Here is a 12,551-nt window from a genome sequence, read left to right on the forward strand (position 1 = left end):
CAGGAGGAAAGGTCAAAGACCCCTGCCAGACGCGATATTCTTTCAGAATGTCTTTCCGATTCAGAGCAGGAAGGTTCTGATGAGGAGGAAGGAGAGCCAGGGGCTGAGTCTGCTGATGACGATCAGCTCACTGACCAAAGTCAGGAGCAGGATGGGGCATCTCCGCAAGTTGTAAAAAGAGAGCCCAAGAGTGAGCCTAGTTCTCCTGTGAGGGTAATTCCAAGGGTTCGAAGACGCGTTAAGTCAGAGGGGGAATCCCAGGATGCAGAGGACACACCTGCTGACCACAGTGAGTCAGAGGCAGTGCCTGAGTTAGTGCCCAGGCGGTCCAGTCGCACAACGAAGGGAATTCCACCTGAGAGGTATCAGGCCACAGGTGCGTGGGTAAGTTTCGCACAGTGCGAATCTGAGAGTTGTGAGGATGTTCCACAGATGCCTGACAGGAACGCCAGGAGAGGGCGCAAGGCATTGGGGAAGGGATTGATCTCACAGAGGTCTGCAAAGGTACATCCACAAATCACCTCAGGAATGGAGGCAAGAGGGGGTGTTGGGATTCAGAACTTACTGGGTTAATTTTGTTCTGAGTTGTGCCTCCCATTCTGACGTGTGGAAGGAGGGAGGAGCTCTACTTGTTGTTCTCTCTTTGTCTCTGAGAGAGACGGACGCCATGAATGCTAGCAGTCCAGGAGAATCTGAGAAATGCTGAGCTGTAAATATTTGCTGCAATAAAGAACTGATGAATTTGGACACACAGTGCTTGGTGTGTTTATCTGGATCTGAAGCAGGCTGCAACAGTTTTTGTTCCGCTGTGTTTTTTTACTCTGCAAGGCGAAAGAGGAGAGAAGCAGGTCTGCGCAGCTTGTTGCTGGGAAGTGTGCCGGACCACAATAACTGAGGCTAATTGGGCCATAAAGTAATTAGCCAATAAAGATCTTATCACAGATCTCGTCACAACTTCATCAGAAGTTGGTTCTATTGAAAGGCCTAGTGCCATTCTGCTTTTATTGTAATTATTGGCATGGTTTTAATAATTATACGTGTGTGTGCTTATAAAAATGTTTATTTGTGTGGATGCTCATAATTCTATCAATGTTTAACTGTACTGTTTTTGGTTGTTATTTCTACCTACAGGTAGGTAGCCATGTTGGTCTGCCATAGTCAAAACAAAATAAAAAAATTCCTTCCAGTAGCGCCTTAGAGACCAACTAAATTTGTTATTGGTATGAGCTTTGGTGTGCATGAACACTTCTTCACCTTCTTCTTCCTCGTACCTACGGAGAGCCTCAAGGTCCGTAAATAGCAACACCCTAGTGGTCCCGGCCCTAAGGAAGTTAGATTGGCTTCAACCATAGCCAGGGCCTTTTCAACTCTGGCTCCAGCCTGATGGAACGCTCTGTCTCATGAGACCAGGGCCCTGCAGGATCTGATTTCTTTCCGCAGGGCGTGTAAGACAGAGTTGTTCCAAGTGGCCTTTGGCTTGGAGCCAATTTGATTCCCTCCCTCTTTCTTTTTCCTTTCTCCTCCTGTGATGAGGCTGCATTTTAATATTTTAATGTTTCAATATTTTAATGTATTTTAATCTTGTTTTTAAGTTGTATTCATTCAACTTAACACGTATAATAATAATGATAATAATTATGAAGGGAGATGGGAAGGGTTTCTCTCAATATTCTCTGTACTTTGTACCTAAGAAGGGTTGCCCTCAAATATTATCTGCAGTAAATTTCTGTGCTAATCCTGTGCTAATCCTACTTCTGCAATTGTGGTCAGACAGTTAGCAAACAGCCGGTGGCCATCATGGTTTATGGATGGAAGCAGCTTTATTGAGGCTGGACACCGGAAGCAGGTTACGCAGTGGTAGCCCTGGAAGACCAGGAGATCGAGGCAAAGCCACTCCCGCCTGGAACATCGGCCCAGCTGGCAGAATTAACTGCGCTCACCAGAGCCCTAAACCTGGCAAAGGGGCAGAAGTTGACAATGGACCAGCCTTTGTTCACTCAGTATTGCAGGAGTTGGCTAAGGCACTACAAATCAACTGAAAGTTGCATACCGCTTACAGACCCCAGAATCAGCTATCCAAGCTGACACAGGAAACTGGGTCTAATTGGGTGACAATGTTACCTCTGGCATTACTCCGGGTCCGCAGTCTCCCATTAAGACGGACCCATCTGTCACCCTTTGAAATTGTGTTTGGGAGACCGGTCCCATATGTCAGAATGTTGTCCCCACATGCTGGTCAGGATATGCAATTGAATAATTATGTCCAGACATTCTTCCAAGTTTTCTTTTGTCTCAACAGGTGGACCCAGGCTCGCAACCCCTGTGTGTTGGCTGCATCAGTTCGAGCCAGGTGATGAAGTGTGGGTAAAAGATTGGGCACGGACGCCGCTACAACTGTGCTGGAAGGGACCTTATACCGTCCTGCTCTCCACACCCACCGCCGTGAAAGTCGCCGGCATCACCCCTTGGGTCCACCACACCAGAGTGAAAAGGAGCCGCTACAGATTGGACTGTGCAACTAAATCCTGATCAACCCCTTCGGCTGATCATCACCTTGTGTCTGACGCTACCGGGAAACGCGTTGGGCCACGGGCACCGAGATCCTGCAGCTGATCATCACAAGGACTTTCATAAGGACTTTCTCTTTTCTTTTTTCTGTCATGTTCTGTATTGATTTGCTCTATGCCCCACAGCCCTGACCCCGAGCCATACCGCCCTTACTGGCCTGCTGGCCTCTGCTACGACTGGTTCGTCTTGCCGGTGGTAAGAGACGGCATGCTCATTGGCCATTGGAAACAGGGGTTTGATGAGGTTACCATATTAAAACATCCCACTATCCCGTTGTGGCTCCTCTTCCACGCCACTATCCAGCACGCGTGGGTAGTGCTCCTACGGGAAGTTGCAGAGACGGTCGAAATCTATCGAGTTCTGGACTGCTCTTGCTGTTGTGGGGAGGTAACCAACTGTCATTCGGGGGGTAGAGCACTGTACCAACCTCATCTGATGGACCAGGTCCTAATCTTAATCCAGGCGTTAGATGGGACGGAACCTATTTTAATGCAAGTGTTGCAGGGGAGGGAGCCTGAACTAGGTGTGCATTGAAATTGCTGAATAAGTGCCAGTAAATTCTGCAGCACCACCTCTGACAATCGTGGTGGCTCGAGCCTCCCAAAATAAGAATTGCCACCCCAGGATTTCAGCCTCCATATGCCCTGGTCAGTAGGGAGGCAGCACGAGAGTTCAATCCACCCAACAGGGTTAGGGAGCATCAGCTCACCGGTGGGCTCTCACCCTTGAGGCTCAACAGGTAATCGAGCACGAATATCAGTGGGCTCTTCAACAATGAGCACACTCCCTGAATGTTGGTGGGAGGAACCATGGAGTGATTGGGGATGGTGGATAGGGGTTATTTCAACTGCCCTTGCCATATGGATGTGCCTTTTCTTTTGCCGGCATGAGCGTCACAGGTTCTGCGGGAGGCAACGGCCAAATCCTTCTATCCCCTTGATGATCCTCCTAGTATTCCTCGTTCTCATAGTTGTAGGAGACAAGGAAGGTGCTGCACCTGGTGAACATGGGCAGATGGGGACTAGATTATTGAATAAAATATCACGAGGAGAAAATTATCATAAGATGTGGAAAGACAATATTTATATCAAGGATATGTTTAAGTTCACCACAATGTTAAATCTCTCCAATTGTTGGCTGTGTATGCACATACCACCTTATGCTAAAAGGCCAGGTTTGATGCTACATGGAATTCCCATTGATGATATCTTCAATATAGAAAATAGAAAAAACCCTGAAGAAGCTCAGTGGCCGCCCGTAAAATTGGCCCTGTCCGAGCCGGCTTTTATTTGTTTAAAATTTTCTGAAGGGTCAACCCCACGAGGGATTTACCCTGATTGCTTACATGTATTGAACTTTGTATTTGATAGGGCCTGCTCTGCCTTCGTTAATTATGGAAATACCTCACGGTGTTATCAATCCGATACTAGCGCCAAGTTAATGACTGATATGCACCACCTCCACAAAAGCTCTAGTTCCAATTCCTCTGTTCAGACCCTATTAAATTTTACCCAGGAGCTATGGCACGTAAGCCTTCTGTTTTCACAAGCTTTCAAGTGGTCGGAGCAACACCGAAACATCAGTCACCTTCTTCCGGAAGAACTCTGGCTAATTTGTGGCGATGCAGCATTCAAATCCGTTCCCCGAGATCTTACTGGAGTTTGTACCCTAGGAGTGGTGGTTCCCCTTTTATATAAGATAGGAGAGTTACCAGCGTCTCTCAGACTGCGTAACCGCAGGGCAGTGAATACACCTATTAACCACTATGTTGGGACCCAGGTATCGCGGGCCCTACTACCCTCCTTAGGGGCAGCCATGAATTATAGAGATCTTCATTTGCTCGCCAATTGGACAGAAGGATTATTTAATGATACCATTAAGGCATTAAAGGACCTCAATCAAGAGGTGTCTGCTATGAGGGAGGTCGTTTTGCAAAATCGTTATGCTTTAGATGTAATGTTGGCCTCGAAGGGAGGAGTTTGTGCGTTAGTTCATTCTCATTGCTGCATGTTTATCCCAGATAATGTCAGCATTTCATCCACAATTGACCACATGGAAACAATGATAGCCGAAAACCCGCTAAAAACTACAGAAGGTGATCCATGGAATTGGTTATATTCTTGGCTGCCCGATGGTGGTTGGATCAGGCATATTATGGTATTGATAGCAGGGCCACTTATGGTATTGATAGCAGGGCCACTTATAATCCTTTTGCTTTTCTGCTTCTGTATGCCCTGCTTGATGCAATGTATGCAAAATATGATGGAAAAGATGATGTCCCGCACGATGGGTCCGCATGTGATTGCTTTTATGAGAGAATATAGACCCTTACCCCAGAACGAATCTAAGTAATAGATTGTTCAAAAGAAGAGGAGGGAGTGAAGGGAGATGGGAAGGGTTTCTCTCAATATTCTCTGTACTTTGTACCTAAGAAGGGTTGCCCTCAAATATTATCTGCAGTAAATTTCTGTGCTAATCCTACTTCTGCAATTGTGGTCAGACAGCTGTTTGCAAATTTAACCAGGCCTGCTAAGGAGGTCGTTTTCTGCCTTGCGCTTCCTGCCTTAGTAATGCAAAGATAAGAAAAGACACGAATAAGCAAAAGGGGAGGGGAAGTGCTTAGCCAGCAGAAAGACATGTATGAGGGAATGTTTAGCAAGCAATATAGATGTGCCATGTAAGGGAATAAGTTGAACATTTGCCAGCTGATTGGAGAAGTTTGGGGAAGGAATGGGAGGGGGAAGAATGTTCAGAAAGTATAAGAAAGCTTGCTGAAGTATATTGCTTCACAACCAGTTTTTCAGAACCTATTCTGCTGGTTGTGCACAGATTACAATAAACTCTTTTCTCCAAAGAAGAATCTTTCCTGGTGCTTTTTGCTCTCTCTTCGGTACTGGGGATGCGGGCGAACGATTCCCTGGCGAGGACAAGGTTCAGGCTACAATTATACCAATAACAAATTTAGTTGGTCTCTAAGGTGCTCCTGGAAGGAATTTTTAAAATCTTTTTTTTTTTTAAATAAATTTTTTTATTAATTTCCAAATTTTTAACAAACACAAAAACAACATAAAAACAAACATAAAAAGTCATACTTTCTTTACCTCATTTCCATAAGCCTCTTTTCCCGGACTTCCCCATACCTTCCCCTTTTTGCATCCTTTATTTTAAACAATTGTTCAGCAACCCTTCTTAGCCAATTAAATATAAATTCATTCTCCTTTTCAATTTCACCCTAAACTTAACACAATTTATCGCTGCAATTCTACGTCTTCCTCTCCCTCTGCATTTTAGCACTCCTCAATTTTATAGTAACTCTTAAGATATATTTTAAACTTCTTCCAATCTTCTTCCACAGTCTCTTTCTCTTGGTCGCGGATTCTGCCGGTCATTTCTGCCAGGAATTTTTAAAATCTTATTTCTACCTGTAAGTCACCTTGAATCCCTGCCTAGGAAGGTAGGGTATAAATTAATCTATAATACAAATAACGATGATGACAACTCTTCTTTAAAGCTTAGGCGCTCGAGGACCTCAAGGTGCCTTTTGGAAAGTGTTTTGGCCGCTTTAAACTTTTAGAGGCGAAAAGAAGCAACCGGCCGCTTTCAAATGCGGAGCTCCCTCGCCTGCAAACCCTCCTCGCCTGCGCGCAACGCCGGAACCCGACCAGGGCATGCAATCCGACGCCTCCGCACGAGGCTCCCAGGTCACGGCCAAAGAGGTCAGAGGAGGAGAAGCGCGGCGAGGGCAGCCTCCACCCCCGGTTTCCTCTCGACCGCCTCTACTTGAGTGGGGCGGCAAAAGCTCCGCCATTCACCGCCACCCTCCCCCAAAACACCTCGCACCGTTCGCTTGTGCAGGCATTTATTGAAACAAAAACTAAAAACCTGCAACCCCCCCCACCCCCATGTCTGGCTATGCCCGCATTCCGCAGCTTGCCCACCCTGTCTTCGATCTGCAGCCGGAAGTGTTCTATAGCACCTCCGCGCCGTGCGGTGACCTAGCCGCTTTGGCTCTTTCCAAAGAGCGTTGGGCGCGTTGGCGTCACGTGACGGTGGCGGAAGGGGAGGGGAAGACGGCGTCTCCTTGCGTCGCGCAGCAGTGACGCGAGCGCGCCGTCGCTGGGACGCGAGAGGCGGGGCCGGGAGGAGACTGGCGATGGGTCCCGCTGAGGAGGAAGAAGCGGGTCGGAGGCGGCGGCGCTGCTGCTGCTGCTGCTGCTGCTGCTGCTGCTGAGGGCCTTCCCTCCGGGGGAAGCGAGAAGGGACGCCGCGCTGCCCCGACGGGGCCTGGTAGCGGCCCGCGGGTAAGGACAGGCCGGAGCCGCTCGACGGCGGGCAGGCCCCGGAGCGGCGCCTCAGCTGCGGCCTCCCAGGCCCGCGAAGGGGCTCCCCCTCGCCCGCACCCGCGCCAGGGACCTGCCCCGGAGGCGGCCGCGGGCAGGGGAGGCCGGCAAGCCGGGGCCGCGGAGCGTGGCCTTTCCGGTGGCGGCGCCTCCCGTCCCCCGGCGAGGGAGGCGCTCTAGGCCCGCCCTCGCCTCCCAAGGGTGGCCGTGGGGTGGGGGGAAGCGGCCTCTTCGGTGCTCGCGGAGGGTTTCGAGCCCGCAACTTGCGCGGGAGGGAGGAGGAGGGCGGGTGGTTAGCCCGGCCTGCCTCACAGGGTTGTTGTGGGGAGGAAACGGAGAGCAGGGCCGCCTTGAGTTCCTTGGGGGAGAAAGGCGGCATAATATCAGTGCAGGGAGTGAGGTGCTCCCCCAGGGCTCCTGCTTAAAGCCAAACGTCGTGTATAGTCAAAATGCACTGGGTTTTCTTCCCCTGGGACACCCTCACACCCTTTCCAGTTTCTCCATAAAGAATACAGCGGTACCTCAGGTTACAGACGCTTCAGGTTACGGACTCCGCTAACCCAGAAATAGTGCTTCAGGTTAAGAACTTTGCTTTAGGATGAGAACAGAAATCGTGCTCCAGCAGCGGGAAGCCCCATTAGCTAAAGTTGTGCTTCAGGTTAAGAATGGACCTCCGGAACGAATTAAGTACTTAACCCGAGGTAACCCTGTAATGCACACGTAAGCGAGTGCAAGTTGCAGGGTTACTGTAACCCGAGAGGACTTTGGTAATAGGTGCCCTGAGCAAAGACAGAATTTGGTTTGTGTCCCCCGTTCATTCTGCACATGCCCTCAAGTGCCCTATGTGATAGTTTTGCCCCCCTTTCGCCCTAAATGAATTTCACTCTTAGTTTAGGGAAGCTCCACTGCACTGCTCTTTCTTAATTTGTATACCATGTTCTACTATGTCAAAAGCTGTTTTTTGTTTTTAACTTAAAGATGGTTTTCATTTTTAAAAAATAATAAATGTTAAGTCGCTGGGATAGTTCTGGGACCCCCAAAAGTATGTGTGTGTGTGTATATATATATATATATATATATTGCATAACTATGTATTTGTGGGAAATCTCATCTGGCCAGAGGTTGTGTAGGTGGCTGTGAATTTAGCCACATGCAATTGGAATTGCAGCCAGAGAGGTATTGGGATTATTAAAAACCGGGCAGAATAAAACAAGGAAGGTTCTTTATTAGAAAGAGGATCTCTATTCAAAAAATTTAAAATTAAAGCATGCATTGTCACTTATTCCTAAAGACCATTTTTAACAGTGGAGTTTCCTTTCTAGCTTGGATGATTTTTGCACAAATTGACATAGGTAGAAAGCCAATGTCTGAAATATGGGCTAATTTATAAACATACACTGCTTTTTTCTAAAGCACATTTGGGACTTAAGTTTAAGTTGGTAGGGACTGTGGTTTTACTTGTTGTAGTGCTTAGGCCAAGGCAAGGGTGAGAATGTTACATTCAAGAAAGAGTGGGGCTGTAGACTTTTCTTTCTTTTTTGAGGTCAAGGATGTTAAGTGTTAAGATACTTTTCTTGCATTCAGAAAGTTCCAGGTTCGATTCCTGGCTCCTGCTCCATCTCTGAAACCCTAGATAGCTACTGCCCATATATACAATAGTGAACTAGATTGAGCAAATTTCTGACTTGGTATAAGGCAACTTCCTATGTTCCTTGTGTCTAGAAGTCTTTGCCCTTAGTATCAACTGGGACCTGGAGATCACTGTTTGCCATGACTCCTTAGGTAATGCATAGTGGAGTTTGGGTTCCCAGGAAAACTGGGTTCTGCTGGACCCTCTGAATCCAAGTTCCTACATGATCTCCTGTGATGGACTCAGAGGACTACGATACCTTCTGAGTGCTTGCACCATTCCACCTAAGTCATTGACACAGTAACAGTTCAGTGAAAGATCTTGCTTAGAGATACATACATTTCAACTTTTGCCCGTTCTGTTGAGTTAAGTGCAACTTTCTGCCATGGGAACCCTTTCTGTGGCAAGCTGGTTTAATGTGTATGGGATTGTATATGCAGTAGATAGCAAGCATTGGAAGGTGACATGTATCAGTTCTGAGGCCCCCTAAGCAGGCGAGGTTTGTGTTCTGCATTCAGTTTTCTGAATTGATAAAGATAATAACACCATAGTGTAAACTTATGTGGTTTCCTGCTTTAAGAAATACACTAGTTAAGTGGGCATTACATGATTGCCCTATCACTAGCCAGCAGACTTTAGGAACTAATCAGTGCTACAGTTTTTGGGTTAAGACTGCAATCTGTCACCCACTCACCTTGGTGTAAGCCTCATTATCTTCATCTGGACATTTGAGTAAACATGCATAAGATTATGCTTTTAGTGTTCGATTTGCTGCTTTTTTGACTGTGACCCAACTTTCTAAAGGACAAATACAGGAATATCACCATAAACAACATTTTCTGTGGCAGTAACAGCTTTTATTTCTTTTTCTTTCTACAGCTAAGAGGAGAGAGGAGTAGAAGCTGTCAAGATGAGCAGAAAGCCTCCAAATCGTCCTGGGATCACATTTGAGATCGGTGCTCGTCTGGAAGCACTTGATTACCTACAAAAATGGTATGGAAGTTGATGTCTGTGCCTGGTTTAGATTAGAAATTATTTCACACGTGATGCATGATGGATGTGCCTTGAACTTCTGTTTTCATTTATATGCATTTTCATTCCTTGTTCATAAACTAACTTAAAATACGGTCACTTCTTCCAAAAAGAGTTGTTAAGGTACCAAAAAGAGTTGTTAAGATTTGATAGGGTTGTATCTGGAATCATTAACTTGGTAGACTGAAGTTATTAGAGTTGCTGAAGGTGGCATGTTGGAAGATTTGGAGCTGCCCTTGAAGATCACTCGGAAACTACAGCTGGTGAATAATAATGCTGTCTGTCTCCTAATGGAATTTGGAAGATGAGTGGTTGTTCAGCCTGAGCTCTACCAGTTGCACTGGCTTTCTGCTGGTTTCCTAGCCCAATTTGTAGTCCTGGTTTTAACTCTTAAAACTAGACAGCCTGAGACTCACAACTCAGATTTTTTGTTTTCTCTGTGCTATCTGCAGTCTTCAGATCAGGTTCTACTTCAGTGTATTAGTTGTGGTCAACCACCGTGATTGCCCTGAGACTTTGGAATGTGTCCTCAATCCATGACAAATTCCCTTCCCTTTCTGTCTTTAGGAGGGGGTTGTTGTTTGTTTATTTATTAAGATACTTTTAACATAGCTTCTCATAACATTGTTGAGGCAGTGTACAAAAAACCCCCTCATGTTAATAAAAAACACATTGCAATAAAATAGCTGTGGCTGTAAATTGGCGGAAATTAAATAGATCAGATATTGGAACTAAGCAGTAGGAAAGGTCTGGTTTGCAGGACTTTCCTTATTTGTATAGTATAAAGGATTTGTTGATTTTCGTAAGGCTGAGTATGGAAACAGAGGTCATTAATAAAATCTGCTTACATACATGTTAGATATTAGCCCTTTAGATTTTTTTCTTCAGTGTTACATTAACATCAGGGGGGGGGCGGTGTGCAGTCGGGGAAACAAGCATGGTAGGTCTGTCCCATCACTGTTTCCAGTGTTCTAATATATGTGGGGGATTAGTAGGAAGCTATCTCCCTGCTTCAGAGCTTCACCCTCCCAAGTAAGAGGGCAGTGGGGGAGACCTGGTATGCTCCCTTTCTTAGCAGATTGGCTCTCTTGAACGATGCCCGAAGAGGGCTATTTTGGTTTTAATAAACCGTTACTGATGTGCATCCCTTGGACTGCCTTATTCTTGGGAGGCCCAAGTCACTTGGATGACGCCTCGTCTTTTCTCCGCTTCCTACCCACAAGGTTGAAGCTCAGTGGTACAGCACCTCGCAGGTTCAATCCCTGGCTTTTCCAGAGAGGGTTGGGAGAGACTGCTCTCTGAAACCCTGGAAATTTTGCCCCAGTCACCAAGGACAATACCAGGCTAGATGGAGCAGTGGCCTGACTTTGTATTAGGCAAATTCCTGTTCTCCATCTCCCCGTGTGACTTTAGAAGTAACCACATTTTGTTAATTATCTGTAGTAATATAGTGAATCAGGAGTGACAGTTTTATAGAAAGTGTCATAAAAACCTATGGATAATTGCAGCCACTTGCATCACAAGGTAAAGTGGTAAAGAAAATCTATGTGATCTCAGGAATGTCCCTTGGATTACTTCAGAATTAAGCTGCAATATCACTGTGTTCTCTATCAGAAAATTCTTGAGACGCATTTAAATTTCTGACATAGAGCGAAGTGACTTTTGTGGGGAGTAAGAACATAATGCTTTGAAGTGGCACATGTAAGAGATATATGAAATAAAGTTGGTTCTTATGCACTCATGAGAGTTTACCTTATGAAATATGTGGAACTTCTTAGTTATAGGGTTCTAATGCAGAAATATGCTTCGGCAGGTGGCATTAGTTGTGGCATCTCGTAGATTGAGTGCTTTCACCAGGCATCCTACCTGTTGCCCAGTTTGCTTCCCCCCCCCTTCTTCACCAGTTTGAAGCCTTTTAATTTCCCAGGCACTCAAAGATGTACTGTGGTTGTTTTATGGTTTCTGGTGGATTATATTGATTGTAGTTGATGCTTTTGCAATTTCATATTGATTTTATTGCATGTCTCTTAGTTTTTGCTGTTCTAAAATGTACATGGAGCCGCGGGTTTTATGCCGATGGGTGTCTTATAAATTTACTAAATAACTAATTATGTTGGTGTGTTTACCTTTTGAAACAAAGTGGGAATGATATCACTTCCTGAACAGTTTACCCCCTTGCCTTTAGTAATTTCTGCCATTGCATTGAGAAACAAATAGCATACTACATATTTGCTTATCCTTTGCAGAGAGCTACCATAGACCTCTAGATACTCAAGATTTCCATTTGCTTCAATTTTGTGATAGATTAATACACAGCTCATAGTTGACAAGGCATGTCGACCAGGAGGGATTTGTTTATAGAGTTTTGTACCTCAGCTGGCAATTTGTGAACCACATCAGGCGCTTCCAAATTTTTTAAATGGCTTGCAAAGGCTCTGCTTTCTCCTCCCATTTGCACCTTTCTATGCTTTTCTAAACCACTGAACCTAGGGCTTGCCGATCAGAAGGTTGGCGGTTCGAATCCCCACGACGGGGTGAGCTCCCGTTGTTCGGTCCCAGCTCCTGCCCACCTAGCAGTTTGAAAGCACGTCAGTGTACAAGTAGATAAATAGGTACTGCTCCAGCGGGAAGGTAAATGGCGTTTCTGTGCGCTGCTCTGGTTCGCCAGAAGCGGCTTAGTCATGCTGGCCATATGACCCAGAAAACTGTCTGTGGTCAAACACCGGCTCCCTCAGCCAGTAAAGCAAGATGAGCGCCGCAACCCCAGAGTCGTCCGCAACTGGACCTAACGGTCAGAGGTACCTTTATGCTTTTCTGGCTTGCCTGCTCACATCACCAGTCTTGGATGCTATGTTTTTCTACTGCAGGTTGTTTCCATGGCTGTCCACGCACTAGTGGAAAGGGTGTCTGCCTATGCAACAGAACTTCACCTTCCTCTCCTTTCCCCTGCATACTTCCACACATCCTTAAAATTACTTTGG

The 12,551-nt window shown here is 46.1% G+C and overlaps 1 protein-coding gene across 4 annotated transcripts in view; it reads left to right on the plus strand.

The window, feature by feature from the left end:
- The first annotated feature begins 6,668 nt into the window (after nucleotides 1-6,668).
- The window catches only part of PHF20L1 (PHD finger protein 20 like 1), a 60,256-nt gene continuing 54,373 nt past the window's right edge, over nucleotides 6,669-12,551 (plus strand). For 2 of the 4 annotated variants that reach the window (XM_079984213.1, XM_079984215.1), the window contains exons 1-2: nucleotides 6,671-6,869; nucleotides 9,418-9,531. In XM_079984213.1, coding sequence (XP_079840339.1) covers nucleotides 9,449-9,531 — 83 coding nt within the window. In that variant the 5' untranslated portion in view covers nucleotides 6,671-6,869; nucleotides 9,418-9,448. Of the gene's footprint in view, nucleotides 6,870-9,417; nucleotides 9,532-12,551 lie in introns of all 4 variants that reach the window. The other 2 variants (XM_079984216.1, XM_079984214.1) reach the window with 2 other exon arrangements.

This window comes from Podarcis cretensis (genome assembly GCF_951804945.1).
Source record: "Podarcis cretensis genome assembly, chromosome: 7".
NCBI classification, from domain to species: Eukaryota; Metazoa; Chordata; class Lepidosauria; order Squamata; family Lacertidae; genus Podarcis; species Podarcis cretensis.